General features: G+C 41.5%; 1 protein-coding gene across 1 annotated transcript; it reads right to left on the bottom strand.

Moving 5' to 3' along the window:
• EGLN3 (egl-9 family hypoxia inducible factor 3) lies at positions 1-26,658 on the bottom strand. The gene is made up of 5 exons (XM_073010918.1): positions 25,979-26,658; positions 6,649-6,768; positions 4,573-4,709; positions 2,156-2,229; positions 1-1,050 (listed from the first exon to the last, which is right to left on the bottom strand). Exons 1-5 carry the CDS (start codon positions 26,333-26,335, stop codon positions 1,019-1,021), a joined length of 720 nt encoding a protein of 239 aa, XP_072867019.1. The 5' UTR covers positions 26,336-26,658; the 3' UTR covers positions 1-1,018.

Consider the following 26,658-nt stretch of genomic DNA (forward strand, 5'->3'; position numbering starts at 1 on the left):
TAGCTTTGAGATTTTTTTATTTCCATTTCCTTTTTTAAAATACAGCACCCTGTTTTTTATTGTGTTAAAGGGTGAGCTCATTAAAAAGGAAAACTGAAAAACAAAACAAAACAGGAACACCCACATTTCCAACTCCACCTCCCCTCTCAAATTGTTCAAGATGCACACATGTTTATTGTATGTCAGTAGACCTAGCTCTTTCCACAGTTATCAGAGGTTAACACAAAACTACCAGGGAGATATTTTTCCTGATTTAAATTCAAATTCCATTCTAACAAAGCAACCAAAACAACTAATATCTAGTTTTTTAGTTTTTCTAAGAACTGAAAATGGAGAAAAAATTGTGTTGCCATCTTTATTCAGAAAGTCATTATTTTCAGCAAAATGGGGCTGAGGCAGAAAATCCAGGTTGCACAACTGGGAAAAAAGGAGTGTCTGCCCCATGGGACACTTATAAATTGTTCACTCTGACAGCAGCCCTTTCTAGAGGTATTAATGTCATTAGGTTGTGATAATTCTCCAGAAAGCCCAACAGCCCTGGATTAAGAACATCTGGAAATTGTTCAGATGACACAGATTTCTCTGTTTCCTGCTGTTAAGACTTCCATGATGCCTCTCTGTGGCATCTACCCCCTCCATTTTTTTCTTTACAAACCTCCTCTTTTCAAATCAGGAAGTATACATAAAGTGCAAGTAAGGTTCATTCCCTCGCTATGCTCCTAGGCTCTTCTCTTGACAGTCAGTATTACCGAATCTATCAGTTCAACCGCTGGCCGAGTAGGAAGTCTGCAGGAATTTCTGGAGTTAGCAAATGAGTTCATCTGGCAAAGAATATCTGAAGATCAACAGTCTTGGCAAGAAAACATGAAGTACCACACACAAGACAGGGATGTGAAGGATGCAAGAAGTAGCAGGGAGATTGTTGTCACTGAAGAGGCCATCTTTGGATCTCAAAGAATTTAAGAGAATTCAGGAACCATTACTAAAATGAACAAGGCCAGCGGATTTCAGAGCACGGTCAGTCTTCAGTGAGGGCAGATTCAGTTTTCCCTGGGTTGGGGACAGAAAGGAGAATAAAGAGGGTATGGAGTCAGCTCTGATGAGTTTTATGTCACAGATGTCACCAAAAAGCCTCCAGTAAACACTTCCCATCTTATATAAGCCTCCTAATAGAGCTCTGCAAAAGGATCTTCTCTTGACTTTGCAATGGGATCTTTCCCATATGCCTCACAGATTGTGAAGGAACTTTGGGTTTACATCTAGCATTGGCCTCTTGGGCTAATGTGTTAAGCATAAGTTGTATGAAATGTGGCCTCACTCACATATCAGAGTTAAGCAGTGGAGGCCATCTGGAAGAGAAAACAAACAGATATCCTGGGTGCAATTTGGAGACCACTTTGGTATTTGAGAGGTATACAGTCCAAATGAGCTATGGGCTAGGCAATATTATATATGTGTCCTTACTGCAGGATCTCTTAGAGCCTTAATTTAATATGCTAGTGAGCACTGTGACTCTTTAAGACAGGCATACAGTATGCAACATTTCCCACATTTCTGGGACCAGGAATTTACCAACTTGGCAGGATTTGTGTTTTAATGCAACATATTTTGGGAAATACTGCCTTCTAATACTGGTTGGATGGGATAGGAATAGTTAGTTATATGAGTTATATGGGATAGGAATATGTTATATTAGGAATAGTTATATGAGTTATATGGGATAGGAATATGTCATATTCAGTTTATATTACATGAGCCCTGCTGTTATACTGAGAGTCACAGTCTCACCCAATATAATAAATTTTGCCATCATAACTGGGTTCCATTACATTTCCTTTGCAATATGCCAAAAATCATGGGCAAAATTTAATGTTATATTTGGCTGGTTAACACTAATAAGAAAAAGTTAACTATTTCCCATCTATCATAAACCATCATACATTCAGTGGGCATTCTCAGGGGAAGCCCCTTGCATTGTTTCTGATTTTTCTAAGAGCCCTGAGGCCAAGGTTTCAGGATAAAACCCATCAAGATGTCATTATATATAAAGTTAAGCTGTAACAGATTGAACAGAGCATGTTTAAAATTATATAAAATTGAATAAAAGTCAAGGATTAACTTGATCAAAAGTCACAGAAAATTATCAAATACATACTAGTTAAATTTCTGAATTTCTTTTTGGCTTCTGCCCTTTCTTCAGCATCAAAGTACCAGACAGTCATAGCATATCTGTGAAAGATAAGCAGATATAAGGAAAGAGGTTTAATGCTACTACTAAAAACACAAATGTCCTATAAATCTCACATTAAAACTTTTAAAGTTTTCCATATTATTGTAAGTCTACTCTAATTTTTAAAATTATTTTATTTTATTTATTTTATTTTATTTATTTATTTTTTTTGAGATGGAGCCTCACTCTGTCGCCCATACTGGAGTGCAGTGGTGCAATCTTGGCTCACTCCAAGCTCCGCCTCCCAGGTTCTCCTGCCTCAGCCTCCCGAGTAGCTGGGACTACAGGCGGCCACCACCACGCCCGGCTAATTTTTTATATTTTTAGTAGAGACGGGGTTTCACCATGTTAGCCAGGATGGTCTCGATCTCCTGACCTTGTGATCCGCCTGCCTCGGCCTCCCAAAGTGCTGGGATTACGGGTGTGAGCCGCTGCGTCCAGCCAATTTTTTTTATTTTTTTATTTTTTTTGAGATGGAGTCTTACTCTGTTGCCAGGCAGAGGCACGATCTCGGCTCACTGCAAACTCCGCTTCCCAGGTTCAAGCGATTCTCCTGCCTCAGCCTCCCAAGTAGCTAGGACTACAGGTGCACACTACCACATCCAGCTAATTTTTGTATTTTTAGTAGAGATGGGGTTTCACCATGTTAGCCAGGATGGTCTCGATCTCTTGACCTGCCCACCTCGGCCTGCCAAAGTGCTGGGATTACATGTGTGATCTACTGTGCCTGGCCTGTCTACCCTGATTTTAATTTAAAATTAACTTCTCTGGTTTTAATTCTATTTCAATGTAATAAAATGCATAAGGAATTCCAGGTATGTGCCAGAAATTTTCTTAGGCATTAGGAATTCAAATGACCCTGTGATCAGATCTTCCTCTGTGATCTCAGGCTCAAAGTAGGGGAGACAGGTGATTTTGCAATAATGTAACAGGTAAACATGGTCTCTACAGAAAGGACTAGAAGGGAGTCATTCTGCTAAAGACTGGGAGACCCAAGTTGCTGGCGAGAACATAGAGAAGAGATGACATTTGAGTGAAGCTTTGAAAAACGACTTATGTAAATCACAGTATGTTAAAAACTCTTGGCTTGCTTTCTTTAGTTTTGGATATTGAGGCAAAATTACAATTGAATAATAATAATGCCCCAGAGCTTTCTACTGCATCCCCACTAATTTGCTTTATCCCATTCATTGGATAGACTGTAATGGGAGCCATCTCATCCGTCGTTTTTTTTTTAAGTTTCATTTTGTAATGATTGTTAGCTACTGAAATTTCTACAGCACTTGAGTTTTTTTCAAGGGCTTCTCATCAACATTTGCTAATGTTTTCCCTGTAAGGCCAGTCATCATGATACTGGGGAATAACCAAAGGCTTCTGCCACAAACAACAGGGTTTAGTTACATACCCCATAAAACACAAAAGCTGACTTCAGTGGTAGAATTCGTTCCCTGCTCATCTAGAAGACATTCCAATGTGGCAGTTAATATGTAACTGGGTTTAGGGCTAAGCTGTGTGATTTCGGGAGGAGGACACATGTGATCTTAATTTAATTAGGCTTGTCAGGGTTTAATCATCATCCTATCAAAACTCTCCCCTCCTGCCCCTGAATGCTAGTCTCAGTATAAGCTGCAAATCCGTAGCCCTCCAATGCTGCCTAGTTTATTGCTTTAGACACAGACAAAAGTAAATAAGAAGCACAATTGGGAATGAAGATTTTTATCAAGATTGTCTAGATTGGTCCTAAACAATACTAAGGTGCTCAGTTACTCTGAGAATCTTCATGTGTACATAAAGAAAAGATTAATAAAACATTCAACTGTTGGACCATGGATACAGCAAGCTCAAGCCAATTTCAAACCAAGGAATAGACAAAAAGAGAAAGTCAAAACAAATTACTCTTTCTTTTCTCAAGGTTCTTTCTCTGCTTGCAACTAGTGGCTTGTAAACTCATCCAAAGTAACCAGACAGAATTCCTGATATGTGACAGCCAACATTCTCTAGGCATAGTTCAACATTAGGTTTTTTTAAAAACGGGAAAGAGAGGTAAGAGAAAGGAGGAACGGAGAGAAGAGAAAAATACTCTTGAGAAATTGGAATCCAATATGCTCACCTAATAGAAAACAACTTGTTAATAGTACTTTCAAACTGAGGTTAGCTTTGGTATGCTAAAGAATGCAAAGCTTCCCCTTTAATTTTTGTAGACTCCAAACAAGTTCGCTCTCAGCTATGGGGTGTGATCAATCCCCCATAAACATGTGCACAGGACACATGTTTAGAGAGTTCTCTGGAACTAGGGTTTATACAACGAACTCCGAAAGAGGAATCATGGCTCCGGCTATTACCTGGTTGCGTAAGAAGGCTGCACTTCGTGTGGGTTCCTGCGATCTGACCAGAAGAACAGGAGTCTATCAAAAATGGGCTCCACATCTGCTATGAATGATTTCCCCTCTGGAAATATCCGCAGGATCCCGCCATGTAGCTTAAAGACACAAAGAAGGGGGATTACTTCTTACCTCTCGTGTAGTTTATCGACAACCATATTTCAGCCCCATTTAGAAACATGTCATCTGCTAACCACCACTCCAAATGCATGGTACCCCAGATTTTTACTTCAACCTCATACTTTGTACAATTTTTTTTTTTTTTTTTTTTTTTTTTTTTGAGATGGAGTTTCACTCTTGTTGCCCAGGCTGGAGTGCAATGGCATGATCTCGTTTCACTGCAACCTCCACCTCCCTGGTTCAAGCAATTCTCTTGCCTTAGCCTCCTGAGTAGCTGGGATTACAGGCATGTGCCACTATGCCCAGCTAATTTTGTATTTTTAGTAGAGATGGGGTTTCCCCCATGTTGGTCAGGCTGGTCTCGAACCCCCGACCTCAGGTCATCCACCCACCTGGGCCTCCTAAAGTGCTGGGATTATGGGCATGAGCCACCACACCTGGCCACTTTGTACCAAATTTTATACCAAACTTGGCTAGAGATATCTCCTTATTCACCTTAAACCAAAAAAAGCATTCCCACCGCCCCCCACAGTCATAAAGCCCATGGACGTAAAATAGAGTACTATTAGATTGAATCATACAGATTTGCTAAAATTTGAGTGTTTTTGACTTTAAAAAAATACCCAGCAATTTCACATGGTTCTATCTATCCATTAACAACTTTCTAAGAAAATCATCACATGTAACTTCCCCTTCAATTAGAATTTACAGCTCTTCTGAACTCCCTTAACTCCTATCTGACCTCGTTAGTTGGAAGTTACATGCTCTTTATTCTGAACTCTCAGACCACCTAATCTGCACCTTTTATGACATATATCACTCTTTTCCTTGAATTACTTTTTCTTTTACATGTCAACCTATTTCATCCTACTAGAATAACATTATTCAGTGTAGAGTTCAGGCCTCACACATCAATGTTTCTTCATAATACAATGACTGACACTAGCAGGAACTCAAATATTTGTTGAATGATTGCAGACCTTCCAATTTGTCATTACCAATCTGATAACTTTATTCTCTTGTCTCTATTAGCACCTCTCAAGATTTTAAAGAAGACCTAATGGATGTATTCCAGTCATGTTACCAATGTATTCCAGAGATGTTACCAAACAGGGAGAAGAGATAGGCCTTTTCACTGATTCAATGGTTTCCCAAGTTTCGTTTTTCTGACTCTGGGTAAAATATTATTGCTTTATGACAGCCAGTATTTGCCTAATGAACAGGAAATGGAGATGCAGAAGGTTCAAAAGCCAAATAAGCTTGAAAAGTTATCTGACTTCCCAGACTCCTAAATCATTCTTAACTTTCGGAAAGCATACAGAGTCCACACAAATGTCTGTAAGCATGGAACCAGGCTTCATAGCTCCATCTATCTATAAGTTCTATAATACAAAAATAAGCCACAAAGCCTTTGGCATTCACAAACCATAGTAAGCCATGGCAAGCAGCCATCAATGAGACATATCACCCTGAGGGAGAGGACTGTGTGGGAAATCTCTCTTGGGGATGGTTTTATATCCTACAGTTCTATTTTTGTGGAACTTTCCCAATGCTGCTTCTGGGAGGGAAAAGTGTACATCTTATTCTGCATTGAGAGTCAGAGCAACTCTGATTTAAACTGAAAAAAATTAATCATTAATCCTAATATCAAATTACCTTCCCTTCATCAACCACCCTTCTCAGAGGTAGGGTTAATAATCACCCTACCTATCCCCCTCCAAATTAACTTCATTATTTTCTTCTTAACAACTTTAGTACTAATTCCATTGTTGCAGGAGGTTATGAAGTGGAAATAGAAATGTTTCATCAGTGGGAGATAGGGCAACTATGAACCTAATATAAACTCTCCTCTAAGTTATCTGAATCATTTTCCTATAGTTTTTAACCCCACACTCTACTCCCATTATTCAAGAGTACCTTGGCATCCCAATTCTTGTTCAGATAGTAGATGCAGGTGATGCAGCGACCATCACCGTTGGGGTTGTCCACATGGCGAACATAACCTGTTCCATTTCCCGGATAGCAAGCCACCATTGCCTATGGAGAAATCCCAAGAAAGCTGGTTAACAAAGCTGAGACAGACAATCTTCTCCTCCCACTGGTGAGCAGATAAGTAACAGTCTCCTTGGGTGCTATGTGACATTTACAGGTAGTTGCTGGCTTCTTAATTTCATGTATGGCACATAAATTTGGACCCTTCTGTGCATAAGAGTAATGGCCAGGTCACACTACGGCTCTGTCCAGTGGAAAGTGGTTCAACAATATTCCCAAAGTTCTAGAACATTTTATACAGTCTTTCTTAAAGTAACCTATCTACATGCCCTATTTGCATAACCTATTTGGATGCCCTGCCTTTCTTCAATACCCCTTTTTGGAAAAGCAATTTCTAGTTTCCCATGCTAGACCTACAAAATCAGAGTCACTAGGTGTGGAGCTTAAGGATTATGACTGTTTAGCAAGTGCCCCTGAATCACTCACACTGTTTCAGAACAATGGCTAAAGGTACTTGCATATACAAAGTGACAGAACCAATCACCAAAGGAGGAAAAGGTCAGGCTTACTCAATAAAATGCTTAGGACAGAAGGAATAGAGGAAGATCAATAGGAAGCCACGCCCTAACTTGTTAACAAAGACAACACAGGGAGATTCCTTTCAGGAAAAAAGCCATGCATGTATCTTAATATGTGTTTCTTAATGCATGTCTTCTTCCTAATAATTATCAAATCAGGTGATAATCTGAAGTTCTCTTTGTCTAACTGCTACCTGTATCAATCAGGTGGAAGAATAAAGTAGAAAGTCATACCAAAAATCCTACTGAAAATTACTAGTAGAGAAAACAAACCTCTAATTCTTCCGCAGGAAAAACTGCAACAGAGAGTGGGGAGAGGGAAGAAGGCAAAGTATAGAAAGCCAGTTCTTTTCTTCACAGGATACTGCCATGTTTTAACAATATTTTTATAGGGGTGCAGTAGGTGCAAGGAAAATATTGGAACCAACAACATAAGATGAGAACAGGGAATTTTTTTCCTGTTCTACTCACTGATGTATTCTTAGCACCTAGGACAGGGCCTGACATATAGAAGGTATCCATCTAAAATGTGATAAATAAATCAATGAACTAGTGAATGGCTCTTTCTCTAAAGAGTAAATTCACGTTTTACCAAGATCAATAGCTATTTCTGTCATTTTAAAAGACCTATTTTCAAACATACATGTAAGGATCCAGGCCATAGATTTCCTGATAAATGGCAGCATTGCTTCATCGGTAAAATGACCATTTCAGTACAGCCCCAAGCGAATGGGCTAGTGGTTCAATGAATCAACTTGAACGTGGCTGCCAAGTCACTCTCAATGGTAGCATGAAACTACTGCTCCTATGACATGGAACTAGGCATCACACACCTTGCGTACTAGATCGTGCATACCAGATTGATAATAAGGCTGAATAGTAACTTGACTTTACAACAATTTTAAAGCTTAAATCACCCTCTCTCTCAAACTTCATATCCTCATGCAGCAAACAATCCCCATATCCTGCCTTTGAACATGAAAATGTCAAGGCAATGTCATCCTTAGAGCTCAAGTTAGGCTGTTAGCTTGAGCATCTTTCAGAAGGTGAAACTGTGAGGCAACATCAGCAATAAAGATTTAACACATGATGGTACCACTAAGCAAAGCATGGCCTGAGGAAGGGTGATTGGTAGCAAACAGAATTGAAGGGCCTAGCAAGAGAAGAAGAGATAAATAAAGTCACCTATAATGAGTAAAGAATTACCCACCCCTGGAAGCAGCTATTAGGATTATAAGAGCCACCACAGAGCCAATAATGAAAGTCGCTTAAGCCACAAACAATTACAGGCTGGATTCCCTATTATCTCAGGCTCCCCTCACTGAGTGTGTCTGAAAAGAAAAAGTACGACATCAATGCTATAATCTTATATGCTTAAACAGTTCTTCTCTAAGGAAAAGGTCAGTGGTCTGGATGCCTACCATAGTTCACTCTGCAACTAACTGTGATCCCAGGCTGTCTCTTTCCTACAAAGAGGGGATTGGGTTACACATCTGTCAAAGGCCCAAGAAGATCTAAGACTTGATCTAAGCATCAACCCTTGAAAAAGCAACATCGTTCTTCAGGTCATTAAGGAGTGTTTCTCTGCCTCAGAACTCAGCTCAGATTAAAATATTGGAAAAAAAAAAAAAAAGATGGATACAAACTCACAAAAGTACACCCTCTACTAAATGTTGTATCTATAAAACACACAGAGACAAAAAGAGCCAATTCCAGAGGACTTACTATTAGGACAAAACCCCTACATGTCAGCAAAGTATCTGTCTGCTTAAGGGGGAGGAACAGAGAGAATTTTTCTGGCCAGAGTGAATATTCACCCTCTCTCCTGGTTCCAGAAACCACATGCATCAAGTTGGAAACAATGGAAGGAAATCATTTCAAGCATCAGTGGGCCAGTTGAGGCTACATTCGGCCAATTTTATCAGTGTGTTTTCTGGATGAGTGCCATAGGAGATGGGTCTTTGCTTGGGCACATTCCCAACTATTTGCTCGTCTTTGACAGGGTCTAAAACCATGAGGCTAAGGATGCACCAAGAAGCAAGCCTGACTTCAATAACTAGCCATTCACTTCTGTGCCAATTTGTGCACGGGGCAGTAACAAACTCCGGAAGCAGATCCGTCCAACTGAGTTGCTATCTAAACCTCATCAAGCCGGGGAAGGGATTTAGTGTTTAACAGAAGAGAAGCCTTCAATGCTGTATTGTTAAAAGAACGGGCCAGAGCAATTTAATGATCATATAACAAACATGCCAAGCAATAAACTGACACATGTCAAGAGGATGCCTACTTTAGTACAAGCTTTTTTATTTTCTAAAACTTCCTGACTAGATTAATATTTGAAATTTACAGAAGTTTAACACTTTAGTGTCATCTCCAGCAGCCAATACAGTATAGTCCTATAGTTCTATTCTTGGATATGCTGCTGAATCCACGTGTCCCCCTACACATTTACCGTTCCGTCCACTGACATTATACAGTGTACCCACCCCACCTCCCACCATCCCCATTCCCAGAGGCCTCTCCTTAGCTCTGTAGCAATAAGAAATGAGTGGAGAGGTGAATCAGGCAGGCCCAGGCTGGCTCTAGACCAGAATATGTGCTCTAGACACGTATGCAGCCATGTCCAGACAAGAAATGTATATGTATTCTTTGAATATATACACAGATATATAGAACCATAACAGTCAAAACCCAGTATAAAAATGTGGTCCCCAAATGCCACAGATGGAAAAGAAAACAGTGGTTCTGGTAAGAGTTACCAGTAAGCTGACTTCATTAAAAACAACACGAAACAAACAAACAAACAAAAAACACCTAGCTCATCAAGTCCAAAGGTAAAGTTGAAAAGTAAAAGTCCAGGATTTCCATTCCAATGCCTAAACAGAATGCTCCTGAATGCCATCAACCACAGCTTGACCGCATATAAAAGCCACTTCAAAAACTCAGCATCAATGACCTCCACCATCCACTCAGCAATGCTGATCATTTTTTCAGATCCACAGGTGAGAAAGGGGTACACCCACCCTGCGGTTAGACTTACCACTTCTCTACTAACAGTTACAACATGTATTTTCATAGAAATGTATTTTAAATTGCTCATGATGTGAGACAGATTCGCTAGTATGACTCAATCTTGAACAAGTTATAATAAAGTGGCATTTTATACAAAATTTAACTCACCAAATTAAAGTATTAATTACATCTCATTTTATTTGCAAAATTTGCAATAAATGAAAATCCATTGTTTAAGTTTGTTGAGAATAGCATGATTTCACAACTATGTGGTAAAAAAAAAAAAAAAAAAACGTGGTTGAAGGAGCTTTAAACTAGTATTCTGATCTGCCGACAAATGCTAGATCCCCTCTAGCTATTAAGCAGAAATACCAGCCAACCTCTGTAAGGATTCCTTTTGAATTAAGCGGGGTCTCGAGCAAAGTGTACTTTAAATAAAATACAACCTAAGTGTGGGAAAATCTGCATTTAACTTATTTACACCTTGGTTTGTTCATCTGTGAAATGGGTTTATGAAGACTCAAGGAGATAATCCACGCAAAATGCTTAGTGCATGGCCTGGCACACACTAAGTGCTTAATAAATGTTAGCTATTTTTAAGGATGATGTGTTATGTTTGTCTTCCCCTCAACTGAAGCTGTAGAATGTCTCTTCTTCAGAGATCCAATTCTACTTAAGTGTTTTGTAGTTTTGAATCCAGGACTGGCAAACTAAAATAGCTTTCGATGTTTGCCAGTAACAAATGATTGAAGACATGAGTCAGAACTCTGGAGTGTGTGTTATGCCACCTACACTGAGGGGACTTGCTGTTATTTTCAAAGAGAGCAAATCTTCCGATTTCATGAGAGTAGCAGGCGATCAGATTTTTATGTAAACTCTCCTGAATATTGTTGATCCCAACTTTTTAATCAGGGCTATAAATACATATATATATAATATATACACATATATAAATATATATACATATACATATCTATATATCTATATATCTATATATATATAGGTAGATAGATATCAGGCTATATTTTGAGATCACTGTGTGAGGCCTTCCAAGAAGTGAAGCTACTTTGAGACAGCTGCTGAGTGGGCACCTTCCCCATCTGTCTCCACCAGACTCAAACATATCCTGTCCAAAGACAATGCCTCATCCTTAATGCCATCCACATTCCAATTGCATCCTCATACCCCGCTCCATCAAGTCCTTCCCCCATGTCCACCCAGTACAGAGCAACAGAGACCCAGGATCCTTCCCTTCTTCACCATAAGGTACGACGACACAGACAACTAGATGTGTAAAGAGTTGGGGGCTGGGCGCAGTAATCCCTGCACTTTAGGAGGCCAAGGTGTGTGGATCACAATGTCAGGAGTTCAAGACCAGCCTGACCAACATGGTGAAACCCTGTCTCTACTAAAAATACAAAAATTAGCCGGGCATGGTGGCACGCACCTGTAATCGCAGCTACTCAGGAGGCTGAGGCAGGAGAATCACTTGAACCTGGGAGGCGGAGGTTGCAGTGAGCTGAGATTGCACCACTGCACTCCTGCCTGGGTGACAGAGCGAGACTCTGTCTCAAAAAATATAAATAAGTAAATAAATAAATAAGAGCTGGGAAGACATACATGAAACCATGCACCTTCTTTTGCTTGGTAAAACAGCCAAGCAACTCATCACAATGTAGAATGCGATAGCTGAGGTTTCTGGCCAGAAATCGGTCTCATTTATATTCGGGTGACAACAGCCTAGGTGACAAACTTGCCAATGTTTTTAGTCAGCTGTGGGTAGAGGAGCTGAAGGCTGCACTTCCAGGGCTATTTTTCTGGGTGGTTTATGTTCAGCACATATTTTAACACACACCTTGACTGCAGCCAGTGAGCAGGGCATCCCCATGATCGCATACTTTAGGTCCTGCCTTCATCAAGGCACCCTGCTGCAGTAGGGGCCCCATTTGGTAATTCATCTGAGGGAGAAGAAAGGGGATTAGTAACTGGAACAAAGGCACTATATGTGCTAGTGGCAGCTCTAAAACTGAAATTCTCCTATTTAAAAAGAAAGAAAAACCGAAAAACCCTTTAGGTATTCAAACTGCTGTATGCAGGCATACTGGAGGAAAGGCTGGAGTGAGAAAAAAAAACCTGAAACAGACATGCTCTTTACAAGTTTTATTAAAAAAATAAATAAATAAAGACAAATTAAGCCAAAATGTCCAATTCCATTATTTTCCACTTGGCTCTGACAAGCAGTAAGAGAAAAGAACTCAAAAAATCATTTGCCACTTAAATCTGGAGGACATGAAGAGCAAACTGGAATTACTACTTTAGCCTTCTATCAACTCCCTTGTCCAGGGATATGTGATCTTCAAGGACATTTTGTGGGATCTACTCTTGTCAAATAAATTAAATTCCTACAGAACAATGTTCGCAGGGCCTCTTTACAAGACGATGGCAACTATGCAAAGTTTTCTCCAAGTTTTAAGAAAATGTCACTGACACAAAGTTCACATTTGCTGCCAGCTGGATTTATCCTTTATACAGAATTGGACAAAAAAGGTCTCAATGTGATGATGAAGCAGTGCTAACTAGTAAGTATTAAAAGTGCTTTAGAATTTTTATGCATTCAAACTTCACCGAGACAGGCATGAAGAAAATAGTTGTAGCTAACGTGAGCTCTTAGAAAGGTAGGAAATTTTGTGTAAACCGTCATCAGTTATCTTGGCATCTTGCTGGTTATCTTTGTTGTTGGTTAAGAGCAAGCCTAGCTATTCTATTTCCTGACTTCCAGTGCCTCTAGTTACAGACTGATTTAACGAAATGAGGGGGAAAGAGAAAATACACTTTTGGTGGGCCATAACACAAGCCATGTCCAGCTACCATGTTCACCTTCCCAAAGCTTCACCATCTCACCAGACCATTTGGAAGATTCAGAATACCAGACAAATCCCTGTCAGGTAGGTAATCCTTTCAATACACCCCAAATTATTCATGAAAATATTTTTTACTACTCTATTTCCACAATGCAGACTACTTCTGCCTTCCTCATTTGTCCTAAATCCACACTAAAAATAATTCCTCTCGCAGAACCTACTTACCCAGAACACTACACATGACCTCCCTCCCAAGGTAGAACAGTCATCATACACCTACACCTGAATTTTCTAATACTGTAGAAACTTCGGAACTTCTGAAAATAAAAAATAAGAAGTAATAACCGACTTTTGGTTGCTTTAGTGAAGTGGGTCTGCCCACACCCTCCTGGTCAGGCGAGAGCACCGTGCCTGAATAGCAGACAATTTACCATCTTCACTTTAAAACCTGTCCTCAGATGAACTTGGTCCTAGCTTCAGGATCATTAACTACCCAGAGACTGGAAGCATCCATCTAGTTCTCCTGGGTCAGTGATGATCGTTCTACCAGGCACAATAGCCCTTTGAGATTCTTACACTAAAAGGATGTAAGAAATATGCATGCACACATAGAAGTCTGCACAAAAGTCCAGGGGGTTCAAAGGCCTCTAAAGTTGAACTGTCCTGGATCAAGATTCTATTCCAGGAGATCCCGCACTTCTTGCACGACCTTCTGAGTGAATCACCCTCCCCCAAGAAGCCACTGAAAGGCTCAGAGGCCAGGAATTTAAGAGACTATTGTCATTCCTTTCTGCACTGTGGTTAATTCTTCTCCTTGGAGGGGATTCAGCCAGAGCCCATGCAATTAGGCACAGTAAACAGGCCCGGCGACATCGCCATATTAATACAGGGTGTTTGGGTTTGGGCAGGCCGCCCTTCCCGTGGAGGACTGGCTCTAAGCCAGCAGGGTGATGGCTGAGTGACAGGGCTACGTGCGCTGCGTGAGGGTGGCAGCCAGCCCACACCCGAGCACACCGCCAGGCAGCCTAAGCTGGGAACGGACATTGGGAACCATCCCCCTCCCCCATCGCTACCCCAGTCACCAGAGAAATGTTTTCAACCAGGCTTCCTCACAATTATAAAATCAGCAAAGGTCAGTCCAGCCCAGGGATAACGACATCGAGACGCATTTAACCATTTCCTTTCTGATGCCTTTCCCCAAATATTAACAGCTGCTGTTTCCTGAGAATTCATGTAGCCGGGTGGCATTTTGCACATACCTTGTTTAATTTCCTGGTTACTGGGAAGGTGAGCAGCAGTGTGTGCCCTGAGTCACACCGCTCACAAGTCCTTGGTAGAAGTCATTAACCCTAGAAGTTACCCTATGGACCTAAAGTTATCACAGGTATTTCTTTAGAGAAACATAATATTCAACTTCCTTTGATATGAGAAAACAGCCTTATCAGAACAATAAAACATCACCTATGGCTCTCTAAAGGCTTTCAGCATAACAGAGACAAGGAATACTTGTGACTGCAGGCCCATCAGAGAATGGAGTATTTGAAATTTTCATCTGAACTTAATCCTAAAATACTTAAAGAATCCATAACTCAAAATAATTGATAAGACAAGACTTTATTAATGGATAATGTACCAAAAAATGAAGTTACCAATCAAAACATCATGAAAAATGCCTTGAAACAATCATCTTAAAACAGGGGAAACCTACATATGCATTTCGGCACTTGGAAAAACAGATCTGCTGAATGAAAGAAATGACACACAGCAAGTCAGCGTAGATTAGAACTCATGAAATTCAGTGGCTATATTTATTTACTAAACAAACATTTGTATAGAGTTTACTATGTGCCCGACACTGTTCTGTGTGCTTCACAAATCGGACCCTCCTTCACACTTCCTAACAACCGCAGGAGGTAGGAACATTATCTCCATTTTACAGATGAGGAAATGGGGGCACAGAGAGCTTGGGTAAGTTGCCTTTTTGAACCCAGTCGGTCTGGCTGAAGAGTGCGAGGTCTTAAGTCATGCTCTACCAACTCAGTTTATCTAATGTCTAACCTTAGCAAATTCACCCCCACCTCATTTTTGAGGGAACTAAGATCTTTGGTTCTACCTGAAATATTTGACTCCATCTACCTCATCCTTGCCTATCACCCTTCCAGAGTGATAGAAAAATCACAAAATACAAAAAATTGCAAGAATATTTTTTAAAAGAGTATGCTTGGTATTCAGTCTGTAAACTCAAAGGTCCTAAGGGGGAATTTTAACAAAGTCAAGAGGCCAAGAAAATTGACAATTGTACAAGTTGTCTTGTCTTTGCTTTGGTTATTCCCAGTGCAGGTCAACCTCAAGCCCACCAAAAACTCTCTGTAGCCCCTGCAGGGCCCACATGGGTCTCAAATGCAGTTGTCTTGCCAAAGGCCAGACATTCACCTCTATTCACCATAGCAGGAGGGAACTGGTTCCAAAATTTGCTTCAATTCTAGTTCTGGAAAATTAAATATATTGGTACAAATAATAGGCTATAAATGTGTGTGTTTCAACATGTAGATTTTTCTCAAAGATTTCCCAAGTGAACTAAAAATCTGTTTTTTGTTTTTTTAGTTTTAGCAGTAAATAATCTAAAGTCTGATCAACTGACATCTGACTTTCTTGTTAACAAGGAAACTGTAGGAAGATACGCCACCATCCCTATCTAATCTCTTCTTAATGCATTAACTTTACTCAATGGTTCTCAAACTTTAGCACGTATGAGATCAGCTGGAGAACGTGTGAATTTCCAACTCAGGAGGTTTGGGGAGAAGCTGAAGCATTTTACTTTGCTGCATGTTTCCAGATAATGGTGATGCTTCTTATCCAGGGACCACAGAGAACAACGGCCGTGTATGGCAAAGTCAAGAGTTTTTGTGCAGTGCCTCACCCTAAATGATAAAGGTAAAGAGGAATTAGTCAACTGCACTAATTAATTTGGGGAGCTGAAAGTGGGTGGGTAGAGCAGTAATGAGGAGAATTACTCTGGCAGTTTCTGGCACCAGCTTTGCAGTGTCATTCCTGAAGCTGGCAGGAAACTTTCCAATTGTAACTTTCTAGCATTGCTGTTTTGTGTGGGCCTCTGCCTCTGGGGATTACTGTCATATCAGCGCTGGGGTTGAATGTTGGTGCGAGTCTACTCTCTCCAGGAATCAAATAAGAGGCACTGAAAGCAACTATTTTCCTTCTCAAATGGAAATGTCATCTCAATTTTAATGCCTTACAATCCTAGAGGTAGACATACAGTATTATTGTGCCTATGTCATAGATGATGAAAGTGAGCTCAGAGAACTGACTTGCCCAAGACCATAGGAAGACGAAATAAAATCTGAAGTGTCCATCCTAGTGTCAAGTGGTAGGTGCTGACCAAATTTAAGTTCAAAAATGAAAACAAATATCTAACTCATCCATAAAGAAGTAGAAATGGAAGACCATGAAACTTGCCAGGGGCTGAGCTAGGACCAGAACCTGGGGCCCTAAGCCTCATGGCCCTGGCATCTCTGAGCCAGACCTGTAGGTATGAGCTGCCAGGATCCAGGTGTGACTCAGGTATTTCTAAGGTGAAGCCTAGGATTTCGAAACTGAGGAAAAAAAAACTTAACAAAGCTAAGGTCCTCCTATGAGATGGTCTCACATAACATGTCACTCTAATAAAATATTTAAATACTTAGGCATCAAATTAGAGACCGAGCTGCAGCCACCCATCTTCCCCCATCATTCCCCCCCACCTCCCCAAAAAAATTCTAGCTTTTTTTTTAACACTCAAATATCCATCAAAATCAAAGTTCCTTTTGAAGATGAAATTAAGCCAACAAGCACCTATGAAGTATAAGGGACTGTTCTAGGCACTAAAAGTAGATACAAAGCGTAACAGTCTCTGCATTCAAGGAATTTCTGAGCACACGGTGGGCAGCATCAACAGCCCAACAAACCCAGGAACTGGGCAGCCTGGATTGAGCCACCAGAGTTCTGGGGAGCAGAAGGGAAGACTTCAGGGAACAGGTACTAGAAGGCGGTAGAGATGGATTTTTGATGAGTGGGAGACAATGGGGAAGCTCATTATGCCTGGCAAGTTAGTTTCTGGCATTTCAGGGACTGGGAGGAAAGGAAGGCAGTGGTAGGAAAGTAAGTGTAGAAAGGTCAGATGTGGTCAGATATAGAGGGCTGTCAACGCTGGCCAAATTTACAGTCTTTACAGTGTTGTACAGTAGATAATGAAGAAAGAACATGATTGGATTTTTGGATTATTTTGTTTTAAGCATGGAGACTACATGATTAGAATTGGGTTTGGGACTACTACACTCTAGCTAAAGTACATAAAATGGATTACAGGGAGAACAAGAACCAATGGCAAGTGATTTATGGTTACAGCAAGTTACTTTAAAAAAAAATCCCCCCTCAAGGATTTTTCTACTAAGAAAGGGATGAAAATTTAGTTTAAAAAAAAAAGACAACTTGAGGTTCTGTAGTGAATCTAAAAAGCAAAACTAAACAAAAAAAGCACAATAGGCCCTTCACTAGCAATACTGCATGTTCTTGCCTGAGTCTTCAATATTTTGTGTTTAAAAGGGGTTTTGTTGGCCTGGCCTGGTGGCTCACACCTGTAGTTTCAGCACTTTGGGAGGCCTGGGCAACATGGCAAAACCCCATCTCTATAAAAATAAGTAAAAGGGGTTTTATTTATTCCACTCCAGTCATTCAATTTAACCTGCAAAACAATATGAACATTAAAGAAGTCATTTCCCTTCCCAAAAAAGGACTCATCAGTCATGTGGGTGGCATTGAGATTTCTGAATGATGGTCCCTCAGGTATGACCAGATAGATGAGTAGAAATGAGAGGGAAGCTAGAGGGAGGGCATGGGCCGAATCTTTGTTCTCAGTGTCCGGAGAACACACAGCAAGCTCCTTAAGATGTACAAACTGTCCCAAACAGTATATCCTTACAGCGTCCAAGCAATGCTCAAATGCAATTATCCTGACAACTTCAAAACAACTTCAGGTTCTCATATTAGAATAAAAGAGATGTTACTGACACCTGGAATTGAGTTTTTCGTTTTGTCTTCTTCCCACTGACAAAGAATTGAGGTTACTATCATATTATTTGATTCTTTGTATTCTGGAATTATTTTTGTATAGCAACAATAAGTATTTTGGCCTCATTTTGGAAAGAAAAAATAATGTTTAATATGAGATAGGCACATGTACTCCAGAACTTGAGAATCATTGTACCTTCTAAAGAATCAAAAATTAGCTTGATCTAATAAGGCGGTATTGACACTGTACTGAACACGGAGAACACTAAGTAACAAGGTACCAAATGAATCCAATACAAGATCTGAAAGCCTGCATTATACACCAGCAAACCCAGGGTCTGTAAGGCCGGGATTGTGTTGGGACTGGGGCAGGAAAACATGTAGTCACTACAGACTCACCAAAAACAGGGACAGAAACTCACTCACAAATCAATATCAAAACAAGATGCAAAATTAAAGCAAGTGTCATACTGGTTTAAGATGGAAATAATCGAGAGAAAGGGGGTACAAATTCTATGAATAATTAACCAAGACAACTAATCTTGCTTGGCAAACAGACACATAGCACTGAATCTGAGCCAAATCAACGGCTCCTGGCAATCTGCCAAAGCTGAACTCCTTAGTCTGGCATCATAAAATGATTTGTCTGTTGTATCTACAATTCCAATGCCTCTGGATTCAGCTACCCGCTGGGCACCCCTGGCAGATGCCCAGCAAAATACATCTGAACTATCATTACTGTCAGAACATGTGCATTTGACAAACCCTAGAGAAAAGCGACACCCGTTTCTTAGAGCAATATTAGTTAACAGCTACAAAGTGCTGCTACCAAGGAATTGTCGAGTCTGTTGCCGTAATAATTAACAAAAAATTAATAACCTTCTCCATAATGTTAACCTGCAAGCTACTCCTTGGTCTTCAGTGGGCACAGATCAAAATGTAATTTAATTTACCTACGGCTGCAAAGTTGGGTCAAAAGCAGAGGCCTTGCCAAACCAAACATGGCCCACAGGTGAGGAACCTTCCCAGCTTTATCCTGAAATACACAAGATGCTGGGGGTGCTTAAACTCTGCTCATTAGAGGTTGGGTAGAACTGCACGCTGACCTTTAAGCTTCCTCAGAGAAGTCTTTCACACGTGGTGTGTTCTTGGGACAGGGTCATAAAATGGAGGGCTGTTTGTTACTTACGAAGTTACAAGTTTTTCCAGCCAGATTCAGGAATCTGGAAAAATTTTACCAATTTTGCTTGAGCTGAAGCAGAAAGGTTAGAAAGGGAAATAATTCATGATACTCCAAAGCCTAATGCAGAGACAGGCTTGCATAAACTCCACCTAAGGGTGTTTATCGATTTGCAGTCAGAATTATATTTAAAATTCCCAAATAAAATGGTGATGCCACTGAATTAACCTACTGACCCTGGGCCCAGTCTATCTGACTCATGGACCAACCCCAGCCAGTGTAGCCCCTTCTCTATTTTTTTTTAAATTATTATTATTACTATTTTTTTTTTTTTTTTTTTTTTTTTTTTTGAGACAGAGTCTCGCTCTGTCACAGAGGCTGGAGTGCAATGGTGCAATCTCAGCTCACTGCAAGCTCCACCTCCCGGGTTCAAGCACTTCTCCTGCCTCAGTCTCCTGAGTAGCTGAGCTTACAGGCACAAACCACCATGCCTGGCTAGTTTTTGTACTTTTAGTAGAAATGGGGTTTCACCACGTTGGTCAGGCTGGTCTAGAACTCCTGACCTTGTGATCTGCCCGCCTTGACCTCCCAAAGTGCTGGGATTACAGGCATGAGCCACCACACCGGGCCACCCCTTCTCTATTAAAGTACCTTTTACCCATCCCTTCCCAAGGACCTGCTCAAGATATCATCTCTCCAAACATGAAAACAACTGCTGAATGACTGAGACATTGGATAGATGTGATTTCTAATATCTCTCTAGCCCTAAAAACCCATATTATTAACGTCCTGTATAGTTTTGATCACTTGTTCTGGTTGCTTTATTTTAAGTTAACAGAGAAATTGGAGAAAACCTAAAGAAAAACAATGACTAATGAGTGTAAACGTGCACTTTCTAACCAGAAAAAGAGAAAGAGTTGGTGACAACCACTGCACCCTACACTCAACTCTCAGCTTAGTTCTTCAGGTGGTTTTATAATCACTCGGCACCTCCCTTCCCCCATCCACGGACAGGTCTCCCGCAGTGCACAGCACTGAGTCATCTGGGAATGAATTAAATCGATATCCCTGATTATCCACTTCACTGAAGCAGATAAGGTTATAGTGAAGTGGCCAGTGGCCCAAAATTGAGCAAAAGAAATTACAAATTAAACACACACACCCTCCTGCCTTCTTTGTTTCCAATTGTCATTCACAAAGTAGACAAAAAACCCCATGAAAACTTGCCCATTGGAGAGACTTGTTTCACTGTCACTGGGGCTGTATTCTGTAAATTACTGTGGAGTAATTTCCTTCCTCCAGGAGCTAAGTTATTTTTAATACAAAAGCTTTTATAGGAATCCCTTACATCCTTACAGAAAGATGATCCAGAGCTTCAAACTCAGCACTCCTTCTCCCCAAAATACCTTATTCACAGATAGATTTTTAAGATTCTAATTGCAGAGATACCATTTATGGTATCCAGCTCTCCAACTCTGTGCTCTAAAAACTCTAACTCTCATGGGCCCTGGCAACCATCTTTGTGACGCATGGTTTCCACATGCCTCCCACCGTGCCTGACTACGGCTGATAGGTCCCTTGAGCCAAGGTGAGACAATCAGACTTGCTCCCAGGCAATGAAAATAGGGATTCGGGAATGTTACTCAAGTCTCTGCTCATCTGGAACTAAAGGCTGAGGTGGCCATTGTGGGGCAGCCATCTTGAGCCCATGTGCATGGGAGGGCAGCAAAAGCTGGATTGAAAAGAGGGGAAGAAATGAAGAGCAAAAGCAGGGAAGCAAAGATGGAGGTCACGAGGCTCCTGAGAAAAGAACACACCAGCTGTCCTGGATGTTAAGGACTTTCTGGTTCCTAGTTCACACCTCTAAGCTTGTGAGAACCCTGGCTGCATTTCTTGCACTTGGGTCCTGAGAGATCACTTCATAGTACAGTATCTCATTTTTCCCTTAAAGTAGCTTGCAACCATGATAAGCTCCATTAAATAATGTATATTCCTGACCTCACATGAGAAGGGTGGGCCAAAACTGTTATTGCTCAACAGCAAGGAATAAACACACCACCTTGCAACACATCTTCTTTTATTCATAAATGTTTTGCTGTTTCATCATTCCTCTTTATTGTTTCCAGGGGAGGACCAATCTGTCTGTTCACAATGCAGTCCTTACAATGTCATCTTCCAGAGCTAGTCTGGTCAGGAATCCTACAAACAAACCCTATCAATAAATGTTTTCCTAAAAATAACAGTAGGGGCAGGGCGCAGTGGCTCACACCTGTAATCCCAGCATGCTGGGAGGCACCAAGGCGGGCAGATCACCTGAGGTCGGGAGTTAGAGAACAGCCTGACCAACATGGTGAAACCCCATCTCTACTAAAAATACAAAATTAGCCGGGCGTAGTGGTACATGCCTGTAATCCCAGCTACTCAGGAGGGTGAGGCAGGAAAATCGCTTGAACCTGGGAGGCGGAGGTTACGGTGGGCCAAGATTGCACCATTGGACTCCAACATGTGCAACAGGAGCAAAACTCTGTCTCAAAAAATAAATAAAAATAACAGTAGGAAAACATCAGCACAGTACTCCATTTTCTCTTCAGATGTACTCAACTGACCCACTTCAATGTTTGAGGGTTTTCTTAAGCCTGAGAATTAGTCAAGTGTGAATGAGATGATCCTACAATTCGAAGTATACGAAAGTATAAATTCGTTCATCATTGCACCATCACCCTGCACAGTACCCCACACAGGGTGAACACTCCATAAACATTTGCTGAATAAATGAAAAGTCAGAAGTAGGAGAGAATAAAAGGAAAGAACACAGCCTCTGGATTTAGACAAATCTAGGTTAGGATCCCAAATTTCCCCTCTGGAGACTTAAAACACTGATGAAGGCTCAGAATGCTGCTAAAAATTTCATATACATCATCTTATTGAATGCTTCTTCCCCCAGCAGCTTTAAGGCATTATTTCCCCTCATTTTACACCTGGTGTAAACCAAGCAACTTGCCTAAAGCCACAAGGTTAGTAACACTGAGCCTAAGCTGGTAGCCCCCACTTAAACTGTTTCTTACCACTGACTTTGAAACTTTGGGCAAAGTATTTAATCATTCAATGTGTTTAAGACTGTGTTTCTGAAGATTAAGCAAGATAGCATCTGTAAAGTGCTTAGCACAGTGCCAGACAATACAAACTGCTCAATAAAAGGTAGTTCTTATTATTAGCGTCACTAACTAGTGAGTCTACAGTGAACTGTTTGAAGCAGAAGGACTTTTGGTTCTAAAAATTATACATTCTCTGGAAAACAGCCATTTTTCAAGATCTAGGCAGCCAAAGAAAAAGGAGCAAAACATGACCAATATTTATCTTGGATATGGTCTAAAATCTCCAAAAGGGAGTAGCAGATAAATCCATTGCTAGCCTGAAAGCAATGATCATGCGTGAAGTTAGGGGGCGCCATACTGCTGTACATTACAGCAACCACTTCCCAAGGGGTCTTCAACACCCTTGGAATTTTCTCCAGCAAAGACGAGGTACATAAATTCTGACCATTAACCACTTTCTTGGCAGGAAGCGGAACCATCTAATATTTCTTTCTATATTCTTCTACAATTTCAATTTTAGGTCCAGTGTGCCTTTCTGTTTTACTCCCAATGCCTTTGCTATTGCTTCATTGAGATAAAGGGCAATATTATATTATCCAATGACCTTTCGAAGTCCAGCAAAGAACCAAAAAAAAAAAAAAAAAAAAAAACCAAATTTAGGTAAGTGCATGAATAAGCAAAACCTCAAGAAATTTAAAGTAGCTAAAAAACAATTGGTCTAAAATAAATGTACATATTGGCAATTGTTGAAATTGGGTGATGGGGGCTTATTAGCCTCTTATATTTATGTGTGTTTGAAAATAACCTTAATTAAAACTTAAAAATAAAGTTAAGGACCAAGCACAGTGGCTCACACCTGTAATCCCAGAACTTTGGGAGGCTGAGGCGGGCAGATCATGAGGTCAAGAGATCGAGACGAGCCTGGCCAACATGGTGAAACCCCATCTCTACTAAAAATACAAAAACTAGCTGGGTGTGGTGGCATTCCTGTAGTCGCAGCTATGCAGGAGGCTGAGGCAGGAGAATCGCTTGAACCCAGGAGGCGGAGGTTGTGGTGAGCCGAGATCACGCCACTGCACAACATCCTTGGGACAGAGCAAGACTCTGTCTCAAAAAATATTAATAATAAATAAATTTAAAACTTTAGTTTTTCTTGAAAACGTGTGAAGGATGCACCAGTAAACTGGGTCTCTGTCACTGCTCTGGAAAGCAGCACAAAATAAGGAGCTCAGTTGAGGGATAAAAAGTGAGTGAAGAAAAAGAAGGAATAAATTAAGGTGAAACCAATATAAATCATGTAGAAACGGAAAGTGTTTCTGTGATGACTTTAATAATGAACTTCTAACAAGAAACCCAAGACCACAAGACATCACGAAGGAGACTTCTGTATACAAGCAAAGCACACTTAAAAAACATTTAGCTACACTAATTGTTTGCTCAAGCCTGGTTTGCATTTGGTTCTAATTGACCAGGGAATATTCCAATCGAAAGGTGATTTATCTAAAGGGCAGGGAGCTTTGTGACAAACCAGCCAAAGTAAACCTGGAAATCTGGGGGTGGGACAGGATAAATTTTCTTTTCAACTCATGATCACCTTCTGACAGGGTCACCTGAAAAGTTTTTCATTCCACCCAAAAGATAACCTAAAATTGATGAATCATATCTACAAGATCTTTCCCTTACCCTTACACAGTGTTTTTCATTCCACCTGAGTTAAATTCTAGTGTGAAATCCTATCCCTATCCATTAAGTCAAAGCTAAATAAAAATATTTAACTTTCAATGTCAGTGGCCTCTTTCTATACCAATTAATTCTGACGTCCCTCAGAGCAAATTCAGCTCCTAGAATGGTGAAGAAAAATTCCTAATACGTGAGTTTACAAGAGACATTCAAAAACCCGATAAGAAGCCGTCTGCTCTTCAGGTAAAACTACCAGCACCTCAGCAACACTGAGGCTGACCCTTCCCCTCCCCCACCCACCCCCACCACAGAAGACAGCAAGGTCATTTAATGCAAAAACCAAACTAGTCAAAGACAAATGAACTACTCCAACACCAACACAATGGAAGAAGAGTGAAGAAACACTTTAACATCAATCTTCTACAGAGTTCCGCTAACATAATTTTTTTCCCCAAAGTAAAATTTAGAAAGCAGGATCTTCTAAGATTTACTTTACTTGGGTGCACTAATAACGATGCTTTCAGATATTCTATTCATGGCCTCTTGGCTTGGAAGTTGTACAACAAACTATGACTCCCCACTGCACTCATCCATCTCCACCCCTTCACTCCCACACATTTCCAATTCTCACCACTTAGCCTTTTTTCAGAGTGTTCCTCTCCGTGTACTAGAGAAAGGAGAGAACAATGGTCTGTTTTGAGACAGGATCAGTCTTGAGACTGATTTGAGAAATACTATATTTATTGTCAAAGAGTGGTACATAGGTGTCAGAGAGTGACACCTCTCATGCCATGGTATACTCTGCTTCGCTGTTTCAGTAAAAGTTTTCCATAGTTCTGAATGTCCCTTGACCACACCATAAGACAAGCGCAAGTCACTCAGAATTGCCACTGGAAAACTGACTCAACTATCATTTGAGGAAAGACTGAGAAAGCCTATCCCAAAGTAATGTACATGCACCAACATCGCGGTACCTACATGTTCCCGTTTTCCTGCCAATCTACCTGTGTTTCCAAGATAAATTACCACCCAGGGAGTCACTTCCTGCTATGTGAACAAAAACACTGTTTCTTTCCGGAGGTGCTTGACTACTCTCTCGTGAGCACTTAACTGGTTGTTTTGAGTGGACTTTGTTGTCAATTGATAGTTAGGAAAAGGAAGGTGGTGGTGTAGGGCTCAGCACCAGGAGAGAATTTTCGGTCAAGAAGATGGTCTAACAATGTGCTGGGTCCCAGAGGGCAGAAGCAGCATTCAGAAGTAGAGTTTTACCCTTTCACACCCGCCCAACTCCACAAACCAACTGCCACATGGCAAAATCACAACTGCCTCCAGAATTCTGAGTGCTTTTGTAGAAATCTCTTCTGACCACAATGAAGGGCAGTATTAGGTGGCCTTAAAGTAGGTATTTAAGATCATAAGGACACGTGTGTCTCAGATGATACAGTGTTTCTAATACCCTTTCCCTCCTTTGGATCTTTGAGAACCTCTTGTCTTAAAAGCGGACCAAAGCCACAGCTTGTCTGGCTTTTGTCACCCACAAGAGCCAATATTTCAAAGTCAACAGAAGGTCATCATCATGATTCACCTGAGCCCCTTAACGTGGACTTTCGCTCAGAGGAGCTGGGGCGAGGGGTGGGGTGAAGCAGCAAGTAGAGACAAACCAGGCTGACTTCTTGGTTAAAAAAGAAAGTTCGCTTGCAGCCCTGGGAAGGCGACAGACAACGGACTCCGAGTGCCTCCCGTCCCCGCGGGGGCAGCTGCGGCAGGGCGCCGAGCGCGTCCTACCTTAGACCTCTCCTTGACGTAGTAGTTGCCCAGCCGGCTCCCGCAGTAAAGGACCAGCCTGTCGATGAGGGACAAGAGGAAGCTGATGGCCTCGCAGCCCTCCTCGTTGCCCCCGATCCACGTGATCTGGTCTCCCCGCAGGTGTCGCTTGGAGACGCCGGCGCGCGGCCCCGCCAGCTGGCCGTCCCGCAGGGCCCCGGTGCAGTGCAGCTGCTTGACGCGCTCCAGGACGCAGTCGCCCACCACCTCGCCCAGGAAGTTGTCCAGGTAGCAGAAGCCCACCTCGTGCAGACAGGGCACGATGTACTCCAGGGCAATTTTCTCCAGGTCCAGCCTCATGATGTGTCCCAGGGGCATCTCGCCCGCAGAATCGAGGTCCGGGATCCCCAGCGTGTAACCAGACAGGGAACGATCTACACGAGCGCGAAGCCGAGGCACGGGGAGAGTGGCCCAGGGTTCAGAAACCTGCGGCTGCCACGGTCCCCGAGCCGCTGCAGCGCCAGGGACAAGGGAAAGTTGCTCGCAACTCTCAGAAGAAGGGATCCGCGTTCGGGAACCAGCGGGAGTGGTGCGGGGCTCCACGACCTGTTTCCGGACTGGCCCGGCGAGCAGCGCGGCGCCAGGAGTCGGAGGGCGCCTTTTGGAGATGGGAAGCCACCACTGCCGCGACTGCAGCCAGA

Source organism: Chlorocebus sabaeus, chromosome 24 (genome assembly GCF_047675955.1).
Source record: "Chlorocebus sabaeus isolate Y175 chromosome 24, mChlSab1.0.hap1, whole genome shotgun sequence".
NCBI classification, from domain to species: Eukaryota; Metazoa; Chordata; class Mammalia; order Primates; family Cercopithecidae; genus Chlorocebus; species Chlorocebus sabaeus.

Coding starts and splice junctions, on each gene's coding strand:
- EGLN3 (XM_073010918.1), bottom strand. CDS start 26,335: ATGCCCCTGGGACACATCATGAGGCTGGACCTGGAGAAAATTGCCCTG. Junction 6,769..25,978: donor ACGTCAAGGAGAGGTCTAAG/GTAGGACGCGCT, acceptor ATTTCTCCATAG/GCAATGGTGGCTTGCTATCC. Junction 4,710..6,648: donor ACAAGAATTGGGATGCCAAG/GTACTCTTGAAT, acceptor TGTGTCTTTAAG/CTACATGGCGGGATCCTGCG.